Source organism: Myxocyprinus asiaticus, chromosome 22 (assembly GCF_019703515.2).
Source record: "Myxocyprinus asiaticus isolate MX2 ecotype Aquarium Trade chromosome 22, UBuf_Myxa_2, whole genome shotgun sequence".
In the NCBI taxonomy this organism is placed as follows: Eukaryota; Metazoa; Chordata; class Actinopteri; order Cypriniformes; family Catostomidae; genus Myxocyprinus; species Myxocyprinus asiaticus.
In genome coordinates, this window is record NC_059365.1 from 19,261,361 (window position 1) to 19,282,142 (window position 20,782).

A 20,782-nucleotide genomic window follows, 5' to 3' on the forward strand; every position below is an offset into this window, starting at 1 on the left:
TTTTAGTAGCCAAGACTTCAGTCTATTTGACAATGCTGAAACTCACTTTGAAAACTAAACCCCGGTTACCCTCCCCTATATGCAAAAGGGATATTTTTTTTTCACCATTTAAATAATCTTTTTGTCTCCACTAGTTCATAATAAATGATCCTGCAGTGTGAAAATTGATTTTTTTAAAGTAAAAATATTCAATGTAGTGTGTGTGTGTGTGTGTGTGGGGGGGGGGGGGGGGGGGTAGTTTTAGATGAATTATAGCATGTCACACAATAATTTCCTGTTTCTAACAAAGCACCATTGCATCCCAAAATTTGACTTATATTTAAAAGTGTTTGGAAACTTGTGAATCGGATCATCACAGAATTACATGGGAGCTTTGGCATTGTTTTACACTATTACTTGGTTGCATGTTTGAATTAAGGTAGGGACAACCCATGAACTGCAAGAGTTAAAAATATCCTTCTCCTTCCCTGTTGTTATTGTTCCCTTGAACACAAAATGCATTAATTAATTTACATACTGATTTATATTTATCTCAATATATGTTGGCCATTTATACTGCCCTACAAAGTCAAAATGCAATAACTATGTCTACACACAATCTGAAAAAATGGCTTTTAAGTACTGCAGTTTGCCTTGGCTTTGGTGTGGATTTTGCAGTTCCTGCAATGTTCACCCTCTGTTTCCTCGAAGCCTAGAGACCTGATTTCAGCCATAACTCAATTTCAACATAATTTTTATATAAACGGCAGTACAAGAGAACCACCTGAAAAAAGGTCTGGTCAGAAAATCAGTCATAACATGACACCTTTCTAGAGCAAAGACAATCTCCACTGCACAAACTCCACACCTCAGTTAAGAACCATCCAATTAGATGAAGACACTGCAAGTCTGAAGAGAGAGAGAAACAAAGTCCTAAGAAATGTGTTTACCATTTTGACAATACATGAAGTATTTCTTTTCATCCTCTTACTAAATAACAAGCAGATTGTTTAAATGTCAGCTACTTTGATTGGGCTGGGCTAGAGTGGACAAAAGTGCCGTGGGTATGAAACGTTACCGTTTCAGGCTAACAGAATGACTGTGCTAATTAACAGAGGTGCACTCTTACAAATACCAGATTCATGTCAATGGCTACATCCAGGGGACTAAGGCACAGGCAGATCTTTTAGCCTGCAGTCTTTCCATTTGTAACTGCCCACAGCAAGGGAGCAGACACTCTGTATGATTTAATTGTGAAAAGGGAGACAGATGTCAGAGCTAACAGCAGTATACTCACCTTTAAAAAATAAATGGGAGGCTTGCTTGTCATGTCACATGTCTAGTATGACAGAGATCATACACACGGTCATCATTCGTAAAGTTAACTAATTCAATACACTGAAACACATGGCAGACCTTAACATATTTTTCAGTGGTAAAAGACGCTGGCTACCACCCCTGGAGTTCGCTAGTTCGAATCCCAGGGCGTGCTGAGTGACTCCAGCTAGGTCTCCTAAGCAACCAAATTGGCCCGGTTGCTAGAGAGGGTAGAGTCACATGGGGTAACCTCCTCGTGGTCGCTATAATGTGGTTCGTTCTCGGTGGGGCGCGTGGTGAGTTGAGCGCAGATGCCACGGTGGATGGCATGAAGCCTCCACATGCACTGTGTCTCCGTGGCAACGCGCTCAACAAGCCATGCGATAAGATGTGTGGGTTGATGGTCTCAGACACGGAGGCAACTGGGATTCATCCACCCGGATTGAGGTGAATCACTACACGACCACGAGGACTTAAAAGCGCACTGGGAATTGGGCATTCCAAATTGGGTGAAAAAGTGAAAAAAAAAAAAAAAAACATATCAGTATATTAATAATTCTTAATTATCAACACATATTCAGCCAAAGCATGTATTGACTCATTTTTCTTTGTGACAAAACAAATACTGCAACCTTAACATGTTAGAAGCATATCCAGGACACATGACTCAATCCCCTGAGCAGGATTCTCACTTCACATTTACATTTATTCATTTACGAATAAATGAATCTCTTTCTCTCAGACTACCAGTGTCTTCACCAGATTCTTGTGTTCACTCTCTCTGACCTGGGCATCACAAGAACTATGCTTGGATTGTTTGAGTCATACATCACATGCAGATGCTTCAAGGTCAAGTGGAGAGGTGTCCAAATCACACCAGCTGACCGCTGGTGTTCCTCAAGAATCAGTGCTTGGACCTCTCCTCTTCTCAATCTACACTACATCATTCAAACCAATATTTAAGGCACATAGCTTTTCCTACCACTGCTACACAGATGATACACAGCTCTACCTGTCATTCTAGCCTGACGACCCCACCGTCTCCGCCCGTATATATGCCTGCCTCTCAGAGATCTCGGCCTGGATGAAGGAACGCAACCTTCAGCTCAACCTGGCAAGACAGAACTCCTCGTGATCCCAGCTAACTCATCTGTTGATCACAACCTCAATATTCATCTTGGTTCAACTACACTAACACCAACCAGGACAGCCCAGAACCTGGGAGTGGTAGATGACCAGCTAAACTTCACTGCCCACATCTCATCAACCGCCCAGTCTTGCAGGTTTGCGCTTTACAGCGTTAGGAAAATCAGACCTTTCCTGTCTGAATATGCTGCACAGCTCCTGGTCCAAGCTCTGGTAATTTCAGGATGGGACTACTGTAATGCTCTGTTGGCCGACCTCCCAGCTAGCACGATTACACCACTGCAGATGGTTCAGAACATAGCAGTGCGTCTGGTCTTCAATCAACCAAAGAGGGCTCACATCACCCCACTCTTGATTTCACTCCACTGGTTACCTGTAGCTGCCCACATCAAATTCAAGGCTTTGACTCTGGACTTCAGGACAGACTGTGGTACCCTCTTCAATTCACTCCTCCAGGTCTATGTCCCAACTCGCTCTCTGCAGTCAATGAACGAGCGGTGCCTGGTGATTCCATTGCATAGAAGCACAAAGTCTATTTCACGATCTTCACTTTCTGTGAAGATGACCTTCCAACCTCCACATGATCTGCTGAAACCATCTCAACATTCAAGAACCAGCTGAAAACACATCTGTTCAGGGAGTATTTAACCAATACACACTAAATGCTCGTACTTAATATTTAACAATATACAGTATATACAGTATACTATATATATATATATATATATATATATATATATATATATATATATATATATATATATATATATATATATATATCAGGGGTGGAAAGGGTACTGAAAAATAATACTCAAGTAAAAGTACTGTTACTTCTTAAAAAATGTAGTTTGAGTAAAGTAAAATTACCTGTCCTAAAAACCACTCAAGTAAGAGTAAAAGAGTAGCTCATTTAAAAGTACTCATGAGTAGTGAGTATTGAGTACTGAGTTGCAAAAGCTATGCCCCTTTATAATAAAAGCTCGATGCTGCAGTTTAAAAATGTAGCACACATACTGTAATTTACATTCCCTTTTATGGCTGTAATAAAAATTAAAAAAAAAAGGTATTTTATAGGTGTTTGTGATTAACAACTTTTAAAATACATCACTTATCTATGATAATGTAAACACTACATGAATCTGATTTTTTTTTTTTAAATAAAAGGGCGACATGATTACAGAAATGAAAAGATGAAAGCTATTTTCAATATCATAATGTATGAAACAATTACATTAAAATCATTTTATGTGTAGGGTCTAAATTTCCCTTAATGCCGACTGAGAGAGTTATTGTTGCGCATAAAACATGTTCAAAACAATGCAAGGAATGCAAAAAAAAAACAAAACAAAAAAAAACACTAAAAAAGCAGGGTCACTTGGCGCATCATGTCCCGCACAATAGAGGCAGAAGAGCAGTTGTTTGGTACAGGGCCCACATTGGGCTTTAAAAGAATAATTCACACAAAATGAAAATTCTCTCATCATTTAGTCACCCTTATGCCATCCCGGATGTGTATGACTTTCGTCAGCAGAACACAAATTAAGATTATTAGAAAAATATCTCAGCTCTTTTGGTCCATACAATGCAAGTGAATGGATGCCAAAATTTTGAAGCTCCAAAAATCACATAAGTCAGCATAAAAGTAGCCTAATCCATGTGACTCCAGTGGTTAAATCCATGTCTTTAGAAGAGATATGAGAGGTTGGGTGAGAAACAGATCAATAATTTCTAGCAAAAATGGACTTAAATATTGATCTTTTTCTCACCCACACCTATCATATCACTTCTGAAGTCATGGATTTAACCACTGGAGTCATATGGATTACTTTTGTGCTGCCTTTATGTGCTTTTTGGAGCGTCAACATTTTGGCATCTATTCACTTGTATTGTATGGACCTCCAGAGCTAAAATATTCTTTTAAAAATCTTAATTTGTGTTCTGAAGAAAGAGAGTCATACACATCTGGGATGGCATGAGGGTGAGTAAATTAGAGAATTTAAATTTCTGAGTGAACTATTTCACATGGGGGGGCCACATTGTCCTCCTTTTGAGATACAATGTTCCACACTGATTTAGTTCTTGTATCTTTTTAGCCCAGCAATAGTTGTGTTCTCATTCTAATGCATGATGCACAATTTTCTGAAGTTTGTGATTGGTGGAATGTTCTGCCTGAAGTATTGCTCTACAAAAGGTTGATATTTTTCTATCAGGCATTAGAAAAAACTTGATAAAGGCTAAGCATAATAATAAATTATTTGATCATCTCTACTTTCCTAGTAATTTATTATACAGATTAATACACTCTCTACATCAGGGGTCAATATTATAAAATAAAAAAAACTAACAATATTATTAAAAAATATTATTATTAAAAATGTTTTATTCTATTACATTAATACTTTTAAAGCTACTCAAGTTATTCAGCCAAAAGTAGTGAGTGGTTTTCTCGTTTCCTTGTTATTGTTGTTTGATTTATGCCTACTAGACAGTGCTCAATTCGGTTACATGCACACTTCAAGTCTGACATTTTGATACAAATGCACTTTTTGTCCCACTGTTTACGTTCACTTTAGACCAAACCAACTGCATTTACATTACTGCCTCACCAAGACGGGCATTGGCGGAATTATAAAGTGTATTTGATTGTTTAGGCACGTGCTCGCATTAGCGCACAAACATCAGCTGCCTGTCAATCAAACAGCATGCAGCTACAGACGTCAGGAAATAAAAAGTCAATCTTTTATAGTTTATCTAGATCAACCAACCAGTGTTTGTCTTGCTATCATGATCGATGTAATGAACACCCCTGTTCTAGATGCAGAACATAGGTTAAGTATAGAAAATGACTCAAAATGTATCATCGATATCTTTTTTTTTTTTTTTTTCAGATAAACATAAAGATTGTTTTATCACCCAGCCCTATTGATAACATTGCCTTAATCTCTCACAGCAGCCCAATAATCTCAGTGATAGGTAGCTAATTTACAGGCTACATTATAGACACACAGAATCTAGTAAGCAGAAATATGTAATTTACCTTGATATGTTTCTTAAAATTAGAGGCAGGATTAATGCTGATATCTGGCTTGAGCAAGTTAAACTCACATGACACAGTAAAGCAGTTGGCCTTTTTCACTGCGAAAAGCCCTTTCAGGTGCGGCTGTGATGTTCAGGTGTTGAAATGTGTTTGAGGCATCCTCCACATCTATAACAGTTGACACCAGATCTACAGCTGCCATTCAAGTTTTTTAAGTGTGATTTTATTTGACGGGAGTCAGGAGACTCTCCCTAGCCAATCATGTTGATGAATACAAATAAAATCAGGACAGGGAAGTAGCGAACACAGACGGTGGGAAAATAGTGCATTAAAAGTACAGTTACAGCACTTAAAATGTACTCAAGTAAAAGTATACAATTTTAAAACTACTTCAAAAAGCACAGTTCCTGGGAAAAACTACTTAATTACAGTAATGTGAGTATTTGTAATTCGTTACTTTACACCCCTGATATATATATATATATATATATATATATATATATATATATATATATATATATATATATATATGATATATGTCTGTCTCTTTCTTCTGTGCTAGCTTCTATTACTACTCCAGCCACTTTGAGAACTTGGCAGTGCGGTACTGCAGATGTAGATTTTTGCTTTGTTCCTCATTTGTAAGTTGCTATGGATAAAAACATCTGCTAAATGACTAAATGTAAATGTTAATTTAGGAGATGCTTTTGTACAAAGTCAGTTTATAATCTTGAGACATACTGTGATAAATTGACTATAGAAGTTATAGGGTAATTTCAAGACTTCTAGCCCCTGTGTGTTACCCAAATGGAGCAAGGTTCTTCATGTGGGTTTTTTATATATAAAATTATATATTATTTGCATAAATAATAGGTTTATCTCATTTTTCCACTGTGATTGAAAACACACCCACGCGCACTTCCGTGTTCCTGCAGGACCAGCAGCAGGGTAAACACAGCCCATGGAGTGACTGATGTCCATGTTGCACTCTCAAAAAGGGAGGAAAACAGTAAGGACTTACATGGTGAGTCACTCTTAATCCCTGTAACTGAAGAAACTGAGGCAGAGACTGTGCTGCTTTCTTGATGTGAAGGTTGTTCTCAGACAGGCTGCTATTCTTAGGCTGTCTACATTTGTCTGAGATGGTGCAAAGTTTTTTTTTTTTTTTTTTTTTTTTGCCTCTAAAAACTTAGAAACCAAAGTCAAGTAATTACAACCTTTCCTTTTCTTATTTTGTTCCATTTCCTGTTGATGGGATGTTTCACTGCTGCATGTCTGCAGTCTGGCCTGCTGTCTCTTTGGAGATTAATCAGTCTCTCTAACGGAAAGCGGGGATTCATGTGAAACTGAACCTCAGTGAGTGGTCTTATAAGTATGTTAACTAAAACAGTCTAAATACACAGATGGCCTAAGATGGATGGTCTCCCTTCCAGCCTGGTCACGCTGGTTAAGCAGGTCTGTTTGATGGTTTTTGTAATGTTTTTGCATGTGGTTTCTTTGTTACACCACCAGGTGGTGATATAGCTAGTGTTCTGTTTAAAACTCTGAAATGTTTTTTTCTTCTTCTTTAACATTTTTGGATTTGTATTTTTGAGCTCTGCCTGCTCTGCTTTTTTATTCTGCCTTAATGTTTTTTTTTTGTTTTTTTTTTTATTAGTTTTTTTTTTTTTTTACCTAACTTTCTTATATTATCCTTTTTGGACTGTATGTTAAAGAGAGCACTTCTGTTTGAAAAATATTTTTGAATTGCCTCTTAAGGAGTGTATTTTTAATTATCTGTTGGACTGTCTCTTAAGAGCCTTATGTATGTTTTGTCACGGTGTGCTTTTACATAAGTGGACTGCTGCTGATGTTATTTTTTATCCAAACTAAAGCTCTTTTGAGCTCTAAGTCTCCTAATTGGATCCTTTTCCTCTGCATTAGGGCTCAAACTCCTTCTGTGGCTGAGTGGTAAAAATCCAAGGTTACACACAGGTGACCTGGGTTTGATCCTCAGATGGATTATTACAGGTTTTAGAGGGGTTTTAGGGCAATTTTCAGCTGGTTAGGCATGAAGGTCAGCAGACCGAACAGCTAAATACCAGCTTGCCACCAGCTGGGCTAGGTTGCGAGACCAAGCAACACCAGCTAAGACCAAGATACAACTTTAAAAAAACAACAACAAAAAAATCTCTGCAAGGAGGTGCAACCTAATTAAGTATAAATTAAGAGTTAGTCACAAACTAGTCTCAGCCTCAAGTTGCAAGATCAGTTGCACAAGAAGTTACTAAGTCCCTAGAGTGAACTTTATGTACACTTTCGATAAGACTTTACTAATAATACATAAAGAAAATACTAAATGAACATACTTAACATATACATGCACCTCTGTTGTCAGAAGCCCCAGATTTAGACCAACAGTAGCTGATAAATTTCTATGAAGTCAGATTTGCGGCTCTCTTCCCATTGATAGACACATTGACACTGCAAGGTTGGGGTCCACATTTTCTTGCATCACCTACACTACAGTATGACCATTGGAGGCAGACACTTCTAATGTAAAAAAGGTCATCAGTAAAATTGATTTAATGACCAGTTGACTACACATTATCCCTTATTGGCAAACATGGCCATGAAAAGTTATAAGTTTGTTCTGAGAACTTTAAGTGTGGGCTATTCAGAAAGTATTCAAATACTTTTAGGGACCCGTAAGACTAATATTATGACTAATGATGACTAATGATAAGCTTGATTATGTAGTGTGGCTCACAGGCACATAAAGCATCTCTGCATACAGATGAATCTGCACCCCTGTTATCACTTACTGAGACATTTACAGCTTCTAATCTCTCCCTCCATGCCCTCTGTCTGCACAGTACGTTACAGCCAGTCAGGTGCTCAGTTTTCTGAGGCCAAAAATAAGATTGCACAAATGGCTCAGGGACTCTGATAAGCAACACGGGCCCTGTGCAGAGTGCATCTGTGATCTGCTTACATCCCCTGGGTGAAGATGCTCTCCATAATCGATTGCACTGAACAGGCATCACATTTTCATTATCTTCCAGAGCGGGCAGATCCTCCACCATAGCCTCTAATCTAACTGGAGACAGTATCAATTGCCAGCAGCACAGGACCTGGCGGAGAGACACACGTTACTGCTGAAATCAATGGTGCTATGTTATAAATCAGCTTCTCTTCCTACGAGCTCACCGTGATTATGCCAACCTACCTGGCTATCATCCCACAACACTATACACAGTATAAGCACCCACTGTGCATTAGGCCGAGACCAAATATACTGTAGTTCATAGCTGTGCCTCCTTTACCCCAAAACAAGAGGAGAACTGAGAGTGTGCATTTCCCTTACAAAGTGCAGCGGTACCATGGTAATTTGATGGAATCAGATGCTAATAGCATGGTACTTTGATGTACTGAAAGATTGCCATATAGATATATTCACATGATACTCCAAGATATTGCAAATAATAAATGGAATTACCATGGTAAATGTCCAAAAACATGGCACTACCATGGTACATGCACAAAAAACATGGCATTACCATGATGGCATGTTTAAAAAAAAATTGTAAGACCATAGTACTTTTTTGTTAGTGTTTTCTGAATGCATCTAAGTACAACTGTCCTCAGAGACTTTAGCACAGACTGATGGTGTTTGTTTTTTTAAATGGCAATGAATTCAGGGCTAACTGGGGGTAAAGCTATTCTAAGCATTAAGTGCAGTAATTAAAAAAGATTTGAGTGATGTAGTCACTGTTATTCATGCTCTTGGATACAATAACAGTTGATTGCACCATGAGCGGTTGTCATCCAAACCTCATCTCAGCAATGAAAGCTCTCAGTTACAGATTGATTGGCTCTCACACAGTGGGATTGATAGCCGGTGTTAATTACTTAGAAATGAATAATTCAGCCATTAAATGGCTGGATGAAAACGACAAGCCCACAGTCAATAAGAGAGCTTCATCTGAGAATATAGCACCTTCCCAAAAGGGGGGTAAGGTCCACTAACAAGATCAAGACCACTAACAGTGAAACTGGACACAAGACCGGGCTGTTTTCCAGCATACTGATTCAGCCCCTCCCAACAGTCCCCAAACCAGGGTTAACCTCTGGACAGCTATACAGATGATAATGGTTTCTTTATGAGAGAAAAGTCTCGCAAATTTCATTACTTAATCTCAAGTTATCATCACTTAGGTAGAATGCTATTCCTGCAAGGGAAAAGCCATTGGATATTAAACTGCTTCAATTTAAAAAATGAAAGCCTTTAACTATGGAACTGTTACATAATTGATCTATTCATTGGAGCATTGTCGCCATCTAGTGGAGAATCGAATCAACCTTCAGTCTTGACTTCCCTGGTGAATAAAAGGGAATTGCATTGCTCTTGCCATCTTGTCTCTGCAGTTTTGGGTAAGTTATTCAAAATAAGTAATCCACTACAAATGACTAATTACTTCTCTAACATGTAATAAGATTACTTTAATGATTACTTCATCTAAAATGTAATCACACTACTAATTATTTTACTTTTAATTCACTTTTTTAATCACTTTTCCTAGAAAAGTTTTTGGTTTTCTGCTCAAATTGAAAATATCTAAGATTCCTTCTCATTCATTCTCACACCCTTCAGCTGTCACAGAAACGCTAACAGATATACATTTGAATTCATATTTTAAATGTATTATACATATACATAGTAATTTCTTTAATTGAAAGTCAGTAACTGTGATTCAATTACAAGAATTTAAAATGTAATGAATTACATTACTTTTTGATTAAAAAGTAATTAGATTACAGTAACAAATTACTTTGTAATAGGATACACCCAACACTGGTTTTATAACATTATCATCTGAAAACAACAAAGATTTGCTGATTCTTAGATTTAAAATGCAAGTGTAAAGAGTTGTTATAAGGTCTGTCTAGTGATTTTATTTGATTGCCAGAGCTACTGTATGCTGGACAGTCTTATAAGGAAATGAGACTAACCAAAAGAGTTAGAGTTAATTGTGAAGAGAAAATTATTAACTTTATATTGTTCTCCTTTTCTCTCTGTAAGGTAAGAAATTAACCAAGGCTTAGGGCAAAAATGTGAAAGAATTGACAACAATTCTGCAGAATTTAAATGTATTTAAATGTTGGGGCAGAAAAAGCGTCTGCATTTAATTATTTTGTTTTTGTTATTTGTTACTAACATTTGATATATATCATAATATTCTATTCTATACCAAGATGGTAGACAGTAGAAAGCTGTATAATCTAACATATAGAGACTGGACAGTTACTTAAAATGTATTCTAGCAATTCTTTTATTGTGTCATGATCTTGTACACTATTTGCTGCTACTTTTGTATTTGATGTTGAGAATGCGGATTTATATGGGTAGAAAAAAAAATCTCATAAAGGTTCACACAGTACGCATGTTCCACAGTTTGACAGTGAAGTAGGCAGGAACAGTACTTTGGAGCATTGGCTCAGATTATTTCTCTGCCAACTGTGGAATAGTAATTTGGTTTGACATATGGCTTCATTCATTCTTATTCTCTTACCATGTATTTTGCTACAGACCTTCGCAGGTAAGACCCTCAAAACAACCATTTAATCTCATAAATCAGACTTCTAAGCACTGGCGAAGAATATTAAGGCATGTTTGGCATTCACCCTATAAATCTCTGAGGGTTAATAATAATCAATACATATTAGTTTATAACTCTTTAACCAAAGCCCCAGGTTCAGTGTTCCTCGATGGGGAGAAAGCAGACAGTATATTGTGGAGACGCAGGCGGGCAAATGCAGGATGGTTTGAGGAGTTGCTGAAGGGGAATGTGCAGAGAGAGTGTATAGAAGAGAAGTGTGACTTTGAGGAGGCCAGAGAAGTCTTTGAAAATGATGAAAAGACAGTGAGTAGACATGTTATGGTTCACCATTTGTTCTACAGTTCTGAAATGCCATAAATGTGTGTTTGGTCCGTGTTTTTTAGATGGAGTTTTGGGTGAGTTATATTGGTAAGTCTTTGTTTAATCATTAACTGTCATATTTACTTAAACTCATTTGTGGTGATTCAGTTGATTGTGTCAGTGCCTGCTATACCCAAGGACAAACAGGAGAAGATCTTAGACTTTAGGGAATTGTTAGACAAATACTGTAAACAAAATAATATTTGATCTGGATTTCAATCTTAAAATGTTAATACATTTGCAAATAATAATTAAAAACATTAAGTGTACATTGATTTTATTTTTTTTAATTAAATTACAATAACAACTGTTCTGTTGACAAGTGATTCTGTCTGTTAGATGGGGACCAGTGTAAATCGGCACCTTGTCAGAACCGAGGCACCTGTGCTGACCAGATGGGCACATACACCTGTAACTGCCTGCCAGGATTTGTTGGCAAAAACTGTGAAATAGGTTAGAAAAGATCTCTCTTTCCTTAAGAACACTGTTAGAGTACACCTTGTTTCACACAGCTAGTAAACTCCCAAAGATAAACAACAGGATCCTTTGTGCTGTTTATCAGTGACTGCCAGACAGTGTGCTGTTGATAACGGTGGCTGTGAGCATTTTTGTGTGCTGCTGGAGAACCATAGGACAGAGTGTCAGTGTGTATCTGGATACAAACTCATGGAAGATGGGCTCGCATGTGAACCGATAGGTGATTAAATACCTAATGTCTTGATTGTCCCACAATGGTGTGACATTTTTGAGTTATATGAGGTGTCATCTCATTGAAAAATTCACATTGCATACAGAAAATACAGTACAACTTTTATCTTGTTTGTGTTTGTATGTGTTGCCAGTGAAGTTCCCATGTGGCAAAGTCAGCAAAACAGCTTCAAGATCTTTTGTCAGTGGCTTCACTTCCACAGTCAACTCACAGTCTTCCAAAAGGACAAACACATCAACATCCACCATACCCAAAACAGAGAATCGGACCACTACCTCAGCTTCTAAACAGAAAGAAACCAAAATCCTGTCCTCTCGCACTAAACTCCCTAAATGGGTATTTGATGAGTATTTGATGTCTCCTATCCCAACAGTTAGTGGACCAAAGAGCCGAATTGTTGGCGGCAATTCTGCCTTACCAGGAGAAATCCCTTGGCAGGTAAAGACAATGTGAATATTAGATGCTTTACTAGTCAACAAATTACTTTTATGCAACAGTAAATATCGGAGTTGCTGGCATACAGTATCTACTACTAAAGTGGTTTATTTATGCAACGAAATAAAATGTTATTTCTCCCATTTTATCTCTAGGTGGCGCTGGTGGCTCGCTCAACACAGCAAGTGTTCTGTGGAGGCTCCATTCTGAGTCCGTTATGGGTCATTACAGCAGCCCACTGTCTGGAGGGGAACAAGAATGGATCTTTCTTCGTCAGAGTAGGTATGACCCCACAACAGAACAGCAGAGTTTTACAGCCAAGGAAATATTGATGAAATTGTTTATGATTTATTTAGAATGGTTCCAAGCATGGTGGGTGCAGTCACTAAAATATAGGCTATAAAAATGTATTAAATAGATTATTTTATGCAATTAGTTTTGTTGGTATGTGTAATTTTTTATCAGTGGGTCATTCTCGAGAAACAGCTTGTGTCTGAAAATTTCAGGATTGTCCAACGTACCAGGAATGTAATCACTATCGACATTGGAGGACCAAATAAAAATTCTGAATAAAGCATAAAAGAATGTAAAAAATGTATATATATATATATATATATATATATATATATATATATATATATATATATATATATAATTTTTTTTTTTTTTTATTTAAAAACTATCTTAAAGCTATTAAAAAAAGTTCAGTGTCCTGCAATTATATTAATAATAAGTCATAAGGAAACAAATGACCCCGGAACTGTGCTGGTAACTGCAAAGAGAATATTTAGTAAATAAGAGTTTAAGGGTAATTATCACGAAACCTGTCAAGAAAATGTCCTGGTTATATTAAAGCCTAAGCTTCAAGAAAATGAAGCCTACATTAAGGATCATTAAGATGTTTTGCATTGTTAGGCTACATTATTACAGAGCACCTTTAACCCCCCAATTTTCATGAATGTTCAGATGTTTTTCATTTACTATTTCCATTGATTTCAATGATGATTCTCATTACCATAACAAAGTATTTTTTTACTGTATTACAGTAAAAATTATGCTGTTTCACAATGATATTTTTAGGCAGTACCAAGGGAGTATTATATAATGTATAAATACTTTACAATTTAAAAAAATATCTTATTTTTTCCACATTGTGGTAATGAGAATTTGGGGGGAAAATTTGTGTAACTGTCATTAAAATGTACAAAATTTGAATGGCCCTAAAAATAGACTTCATTTTCTATATGCAAAATGAAATTTCTTATTGGTTTCTTTGATTTTGGAGCAAAATAAGACCAAGACATGTTCTTGACAGTTTTCGAGAATCACTCTGAGTACTAAAAGTAAATTGGGTGCTTTGACCTAGACCAGTTCATATTATTAAACTAAACAACCTTGTTTCACAGGGGAGCATGACATTTACAAGACTGAAGGCACCGAACAGAATTTGGAAGTCAACCGTTCCATTTCACATCCTCGTTATAACCCTAAATTAGGCCTCTACAATCATGATGTTGCCCTGTTGCGGCTACGCACACCCATCCGCTTCACTGAAATGGTGTGGCCTATATGTCTGGGGCCCATGGGCTTCTCAAACTCCCTGCTCCAGTCTGGAGCTCTGGCCACTGTCAGCGGCTGGGGCCGGCTGAACTACCAAGGACGAACTGCGATGACTCTACAAAAGGTTGAGTTGCCCTATGTGGACAGAACAGTATGTAAGGAAAGCAGTAGTGACCTAATTACACACTTTATGTTCTGTGCTGGCTACTCTAATACTCCTAAGGATTCGTGTCAGGGGGACAGTGGGGGGCCCCATGCCATGCGTTACCACAACATCTGGTTCCTAACTGGTATTATCAGCTGGGGAGAAGAATGTGCCAAGAAAGGGAAGTATGGTGTGTACACACAAGTCGGTAACTATTACCGTTGGATACAGCATTTGATGGGTGTTACTAAAGGAGCACTACTTACTAATGTGGACCAGTGACATCAAGGTTGTGGATCTTGAATTCATGACATTGTAATGTCACATTACACTGTGTTATAGTATGTCAGCATATTCTGTGATAATCAAACTTGAGAAATATTTGATAAAAGTTATCTGTGCACATGGAAAATGTAACATTCAAACTATTAAAATTTTGATGGTTAATAAAGTTTATGTTTTTTGAGCACCACCAAATTCAAATCAAATAGCCTAAATAAAATTATACTGCTCTTTGTCCATTGAACAGATGGTCATGGCTGGCCAAAAAGATTTCAGCTCAAAAATCGAAAAATTGGTCAATTGCTTATCCTAATTTCCAACCTAGTATTATCTTCTTTCTTCTGTTAAACACATTGTTTACACAGAATGTCTAGCCCTTTACCATAAAAACGTAATTTGATATTGATTTGAAATACCAAGCTCCAATTAAGACAAGTAAAAGTAGTCCATATGACTGGTGCACTAAATTCCAAGTGTTCTGAAGAAGCCATGCAATTACTTTGTGTGGGGAACAGGCAAAATTTGTCATTATTCACTGATAATCCTCCCCTCCTTGCTCTCAAATAGCATTTGCACTTGTATAATTAAAAAATGGCACTTTTGGAGTGGACAAGCCTCCAAGTTTGACGCAATAGAGCGCAATAGTGCCTGTCCACTTATTCAGCCATCTGGGTTCAGTAAGTATTTTCCTCATTCATTTTTCCCATAGACTTTTCATAAAATTCTTAATAAAAGAGTTGTAAGCCATGAACCAATCCAACCAGCTCCGAGGTAAATCACAAAATTACGAACCTTGTTTTGAGGCAAAAAAAGTATTTGAAAATCAAACAAAAAGACAAAGGTACAAGGTTGCGTACTTACCGTCTTTCATGAGGGCACGGACTACAATCCCATGAAGCATTGCGAATGATGTAATTGAATAAAAATTAATGGGAATATATAAAACTATTGATTTTAGGTTGTTGATCACAAGTATAGGTACATTTTACGTTTATTGCAAAATATTCCGATATGTACAAATATATAAGTAGTTAAAGGTGAAGTGACACCGACTCCATTACGTCACTCATAGTGCATCATGGGAGTGGGTAGTTGCTCCAAGGCACGTTTCACAGGCTTGGTTGGACGTGGTTCTCTGATTGGTGAAGCTTTCTCTGCTGGATCATGGGTAATGTAGTTGTTTACCATGACTTCCGCTATCAAACAAGATTTTTAAACTATGTAACTTAAATAACGCAGACAGATGGCTTCAATATACCATCGATGAACAACCTCGGAGCTCAATGTAAGTCTGTCTTTAAAGGTTTAATGTTATTGTTGAAAATCAATTAGTCTATAGAAAATATTAATGGGATTTTCACTTCGGGAACCAGACTGTTGCTGACGCCAAACGTTATTGGTTCTCTTGTTTTACGAGACTTATGGCGACATGTTTAAAAACGCAAAGACAATGCAGTGTGGAAGACTAGTAGCCAACTGTCCTGGAAGGTACGGAATCGTCCTGCATTTATTTCCTAACATATCCTTTTGTGTTTTAAGGAAGAAAGTTAATACTGGGTTGATGGAGTTGAATAAATGTCGACATGTGTTGCAGCAGTAGGCTATCAACTATGGATGATGCTCTTCACTGTGCCATAAGAACATTTTATATAATCAGTTATTATCCTGTGGTCTAATGAAAGCATCACAAGAGTATACTGTACTGCATCTTACGCTCTGACATTTAGTTATATAGTTAACTTGATAGAATAGATCTGACTTAAGCATGAGGATAACTCAATCTCATACAGACAGCATGAATAATATGCAGCCAACTAGCTTTGAACTGACACTTTCAGAGGGAAAAGTGGAGAAATGTGGGGGGAACTGAAAATATTTGACACTAGAAACATACTTAAGATTTCAACTGCGTTCTTAAAAAGACTCATGCCCCAGTTCTGCAAAAATCACTGGATCTATCTAACCCATAAGCACTGGAGTTTCTGGAAGATACCGTACAATTGCTGCTTATATGTTGTATGTGCCTATGACTTTAGTAGAGAATGTAGGGTGTGCTATTTTTCAATAAAAAAAACGTATTTTCAATAGGCTGTAGAAATTATACATACAATATTGTTATTTCAGTATAGTCAATAGATGTATATTCTATCATAGGGACCATTTAAAAGCCAGCCAAAATAAATAAATAAATAAAATCTCAGTTGAATTCATTTTAGATACATTAAAATGAATAAATAGACATTATGAATATGCAAAGCTGACAGTACATATGGTCCTGTTTTAGAACAGCACAGGCTATAATAAGTCAGTTTCTAGTGTCCGTTACATTTGGATACATTATTTTGGGTGGCTGGCTGTAACTCGAAGGAAAAAACTTGATAGCAAAATAAATTAATTAATGCCATAAGAGATATGAAGCATCCCCTGCTGCTACGCACAGCTCATTTCCACTTCAAACGCTGGTATATCAAAGTCAGCCCTCCAACTGGGAGCCTGACTTTATGTAGTAAATTCTTATTAGTCTGCATTCAATATTTAATTAAGCATTCGAAACAGTGGGTATATTTAATGTTTGCTGTATGATCTTCCTTAATAAGAAACCTCCATTAGCATTGCTTTGCAGCTGCTCATGCAGCACGACTGTGACAATACAAACACAAATATGCCAATATGAACACAACATATTACTCATCTTTTCACTCCATCATGACTCATTAAGTATTCATTTGTATGCGTGGCCCCAAGATGAACATTTACATTCATGGCCTGCATGTCTTTGAGCTGACAGAGTATATTCTGCATCATTCTACATAATCAATTGAGAGGTAAGATTTAACGGCATGCAAAACTCAACTAGTTTAAAGATGCAAAAGGCCACGCTGTAAGTCATGTGACCCGAATAAGGTGCTTTTAGAAGAATAACTTTTAAGGTAATAAGAAACTAGTGCACACAAATACTGCTGAGCAAAATCAGCATTACATTAAGTGAAAAGCCCAATTATTGGGAAAAGATCAGCATTATGGCACTGCATGGTTTGGCATTGATGCTCTCAGGAAACTTCACAGAGCTGTCTCTCCAATCATAGAGGATAAATACAATGACAATAACAGTACACAATAAATAACAGGACAAACTCCAAGTTGTTGAGCAGTGAATTAAAACATTCAAAAATCCATTCCGAACAGGATGTTTTTCAAAGTCCATAGAGATGATTTAGAATTTGTGTCCAACAGATTCAGATAAGTGATTTTTTCATTCACCTTTATTGGGACATTTCCAGAAATGTTCAAAATGTCTAGGCTTCACCAAGTCGGGAGGACTGAAGTGTGTAGGCAGAGGACAAATCTTCCAGAGCTCTCATTGAGGTGGTGGACATGACTTGTAAGATTCCTGTCCTTACATTTGAAAGGTAAAAAACTATTTGCATTGCATTTGTGTAGCATCTGTCAATGAGGATCAGTTCAAGAACATTGAAGGAACATTGGTAGTGTATACTCAGAATGATATCCTGCTTTGGAGAGCAATGTCTGTGGTCTGCTGGTCAGATCTAAATCCAAGAATCACACAAGTATGTAGTCACTGAGCCACTATGTGTTTTTTGTGTAAGTCCAGTACACCACTGGGTACTTCCTTTATGGTGAGCTCAGCTTCCGTGCTCTTCGATTCCCTGGGTCTGCAGAGAAGATACGGCAACATGGATTAAAATGCATGGATTAAAACAATAAATATACAGATACAAATCAACTCAATGCTTTTGCCTCGTTGGGTAACTACACTAAACAGGCAGTGGATGTCCAAGGGGTCTCTCACCTCCTTGCCGGTTGGAGTGAATCTTGATGCTGTCTCCCAGGATGCTCTGCAGGTTGGTGGTAGGGATTCGGCCCTCTTGTCTGCGACTCAGATTCTTTACCAGCCTGTGAGAGAATACAACTTAACTGATTCACACCAAATCAATGTATTTTGCTGAACTAAGCCCTTTGATGAAATACTCAATTTAAGCTTCATTGACTTAAGCATCAGGAATGCTGTCAATTACCACACAAAATAATTATGAATCTTCCTCCTGTTGGTTTAAACAAAGGAAACATGTACAGTATGTACAGAGATGCATTTATAATGGAATCCTATGGGGCAGGTGAACCAGAGGGTTTAAAAGCAGAAATGTGAAGCTTGTATTTTTGTTAAAGCACTTTCACAAATTTCTCTGTAAAAATATTATTTGATCTGGGACTTAATTTCTAGGTGGATGAACTTCTGGTTTTGTGTTATCAATGTAATTCCATGCTCCAAGTAATAATACGCTGTGGATTCCTGGTATCCTTGTATGGGTATCATGCAGAAGTTACTGAGTTTACTGCATGGGATTACACGATCATGATAAAGTTAAAATATTGGACATCACTTTACACAAACAATGTTGGTAAGAGATGCTGTTGCACCACTATCATGCTAACAAGTGTTATGTCTAAGTGTTGTGATTATACTTACGTGTGACAGTTGAATATATAAAGCAATGGCGTAGATTTGGTTTGATCATTGGGGGTGTCCAAATGTGGGGTTTAATGTTTCATGGTGTAATTTGGTGTTATGTTTCATGTTTCAGAAAATCATTTACCCTTTCAGAATATTACAGTTCTTACCTGTTCATCTGCTTTCCTCACCATGACAAACAAACCACCGTTAGTGCATTAGTGTAAACACATTTTCCTTCATTTTTTAAACACTGAAATATGCATAAAAAAATTCTGTTCTGTAGTAATCAATGTCAAGATGCTGTTGATAGAGCCTAAATCCAGAATATTCCTTTATACTGTTTATAGGCATAGCCTGTGGTACAGTAGCTGTTATTTTGTGCCTTAAAATTTTTATCACATACACATAGGTTTTACATAGGGTTCTTGAATCTCAACTGGAAGAGCATGGCGCCAGCAATACCAAGATCATGGGTTCAATTCCCATGGAACACACAAACTGATAAAATGTATACCCTGAAAACACTGTAGATCTGTCAAATGCGTAAATGTAAATACACCACTCACCACTGGCCATAATTTTCCTCATGCTGCAGTTGTATGACATCACCACATTTAATGATCAAGTTATCAGACCTGTTTTTCTGCCAATCGGCAAAGGCCCTGTATCTGCCTGGAAACTTAAGCAAACATGTTATAAAAGAGCTGTGTCAACTAATATGAGTTAGCATGCTATGCTTTGTACCTTGACCAAGTAAGTGTGAGATGTACTGCTCTCACCAGATGACCAGCATCCTCTTCTTCAGTGTCAGACAGGTGAGAGAGACCATTTGCTCCATTCCAGTCCTCCAGACCTTCACAGATATCTACAGAATAAGGTGTGCCCGGCCAGCCTACCACACACATGCGCGTGCGCGCATTTCAGTGTGAACTCCTAAATTCTAATTCATGTAGTATATTCAGGTGTTCAAGACTTGATTATCCTAATACTGACAGTGTTAAAGAGCTTAGAAGGAGAGATGGTGTATGTGGGAGGGGAAATCACACGACCTTTCATGTTTCCTAAATAATACAAAGTGTGTATATGTGTGGCTTTGAGCCTTGACTAGTATACAACCTTAAGTTTGTGTGAAAGCAGATAAAGTTTTGCAGTGTGTGCATGTATACTACCAGTCAAAAATTTGGACACACCCAACTGATTTTTTCCTTTTCTTACAAACTTCTTGATCAGGCTAATACTTGCATGCTTGAATTTTGAAGTCAATTAAATAGTGTGTCTACATTTCCTAACAAAATGTAATGTTTTTTTTAAATGGATCAGTTAGACTGGATAGTGATACAAAAGAAGCCAACATGTACCCAGCATACATGGGAACTCCTTCAATACTGTCATCATCATCCCCAGATACTTCATGAAGTTGGTTGAGAGAATGCCCTGAGTGTGCAGAGCTATAATCTAGGCAAAGGATGGCTACTTTGTAGAAGTTAAAATTTAAAAATAGCTTTGATTTGTTAAGGTTCAGGTTAGGGTAAGGGTTAGGTTTAGGGTTAAGTGTAGTGTGTGTGCAGCTGTTTGCAAGTGTAATACTCACTACATCTGTTGCGCTGGTGCTGAGTAGAACAGCTGAGAGTGTCTGGACTGCTGTGGCCTGACTCAATCCCTTCTGAGCTCACTGAAGGGACTGAGTTGCTTTGCTGCTTGCTGTGGGACAAAAGCAGGAAATTAAGTAAATAAACAT

The 20,782-nt window shown here is 37.4% G+C and overlaps 2 protein-coding genes across 7 annotated transcripts in view; one reads left to right on the plus strand and one right to left on the minus strand.

The window, feature by feature from the left end:
• Positions 1-10,811: 10,811 nt before the first annotated feature.
• On the plus strand, positions 10,812-14,762 carry LOC127413254 (coagulation factor IX-like). Its single transcript, XM_051650227.1, has 8 exons — positions 10,812-11,058; positions 11,207-11,382; positions 11,463-11,487; positions 11,779-11,892; positions 12,002-12,136; positions 12,282-12,586; positions 12,739-12,865; positions 13,990-14,762. Exons 1-8 carry the CDS (start codon positions 11,004-11,006, stop codon positions 14,568-14,570), a joined length of 1,518 nt encoding a protein of 505 aa, XP_051506187.1. The 5' UTR covers positions 10,812-11,003; the 3' UTR covers positions 14,571-14,762.
• Positions 14,763-16,739: 1,977 nt separating this feature from the next.
• The window catches only part of LOC127413248 (proto-oncogene DBL-like), a 40,186-nt gene continuing 36,143 nt past the window's right edge, over positions 16,740-20,782 (minus strand). For 3 of the 6 annotated variants that reach the window (XM_051650217.1, XM_051650216.1, XM_051650219.1), the window contains 5 exons: positions 20,636-20,745; positions 19,824-19,936; positions 19,611-19,723; positions 18,382-18,485; positions 16,740-18,244 (listed from right to left, as the gene is read on the minus strand). In XM_051650217.1, coding sequence (XP_051506177.1) covers positions 18,204-18,244; positions 18,382-18,485; positions 19,611-19,723; positions 19,824-19,936; positions 20,636-20,745 — 481 coding nt within the window. In that variant the 3' untranslated portion in view covers positions 16,740-18,203. Of the gene's footprint in view, positions 18,245-18,381; positions 18,486-19,610; positions 19,724-19,796; positions 20,500-20,632; positions 20,746-20,782 lie in introns of those variants that run through there. The other 3 variants (XR_007892553.1, XM_051650218.1, XM_051650220.1) reach the window with 3 other exon arrangements.

What these genes read in the sequence shown, in the direction of transcription:
- LOC127413254 (XM_051650227.1), top strand. Translation starts at nt 11,004, where the DNA reads ATGGCTTCATTCATTCTTATTCTCTTACCATGTATTTTGCTACAGACC. An exon ending in TTTGCTACAGACCTTCGCAG is followed by an intron (nt 11,059 to 11,206) that starts GTAAGACCCTCA and finishes CTTTAACCAAAG; the next exon opens with CCCCAGGTTCAGTGTTCCTC. An exon ending in GTTTTGGGTGAGTTATATTG is followed by an intron (nt 11,488 to 11,778) that starts GTAAGTCTTTGT and finishes TCTGTCTGTTAG; the next exon opens with ATGGGGACCAGTGTAAATCG.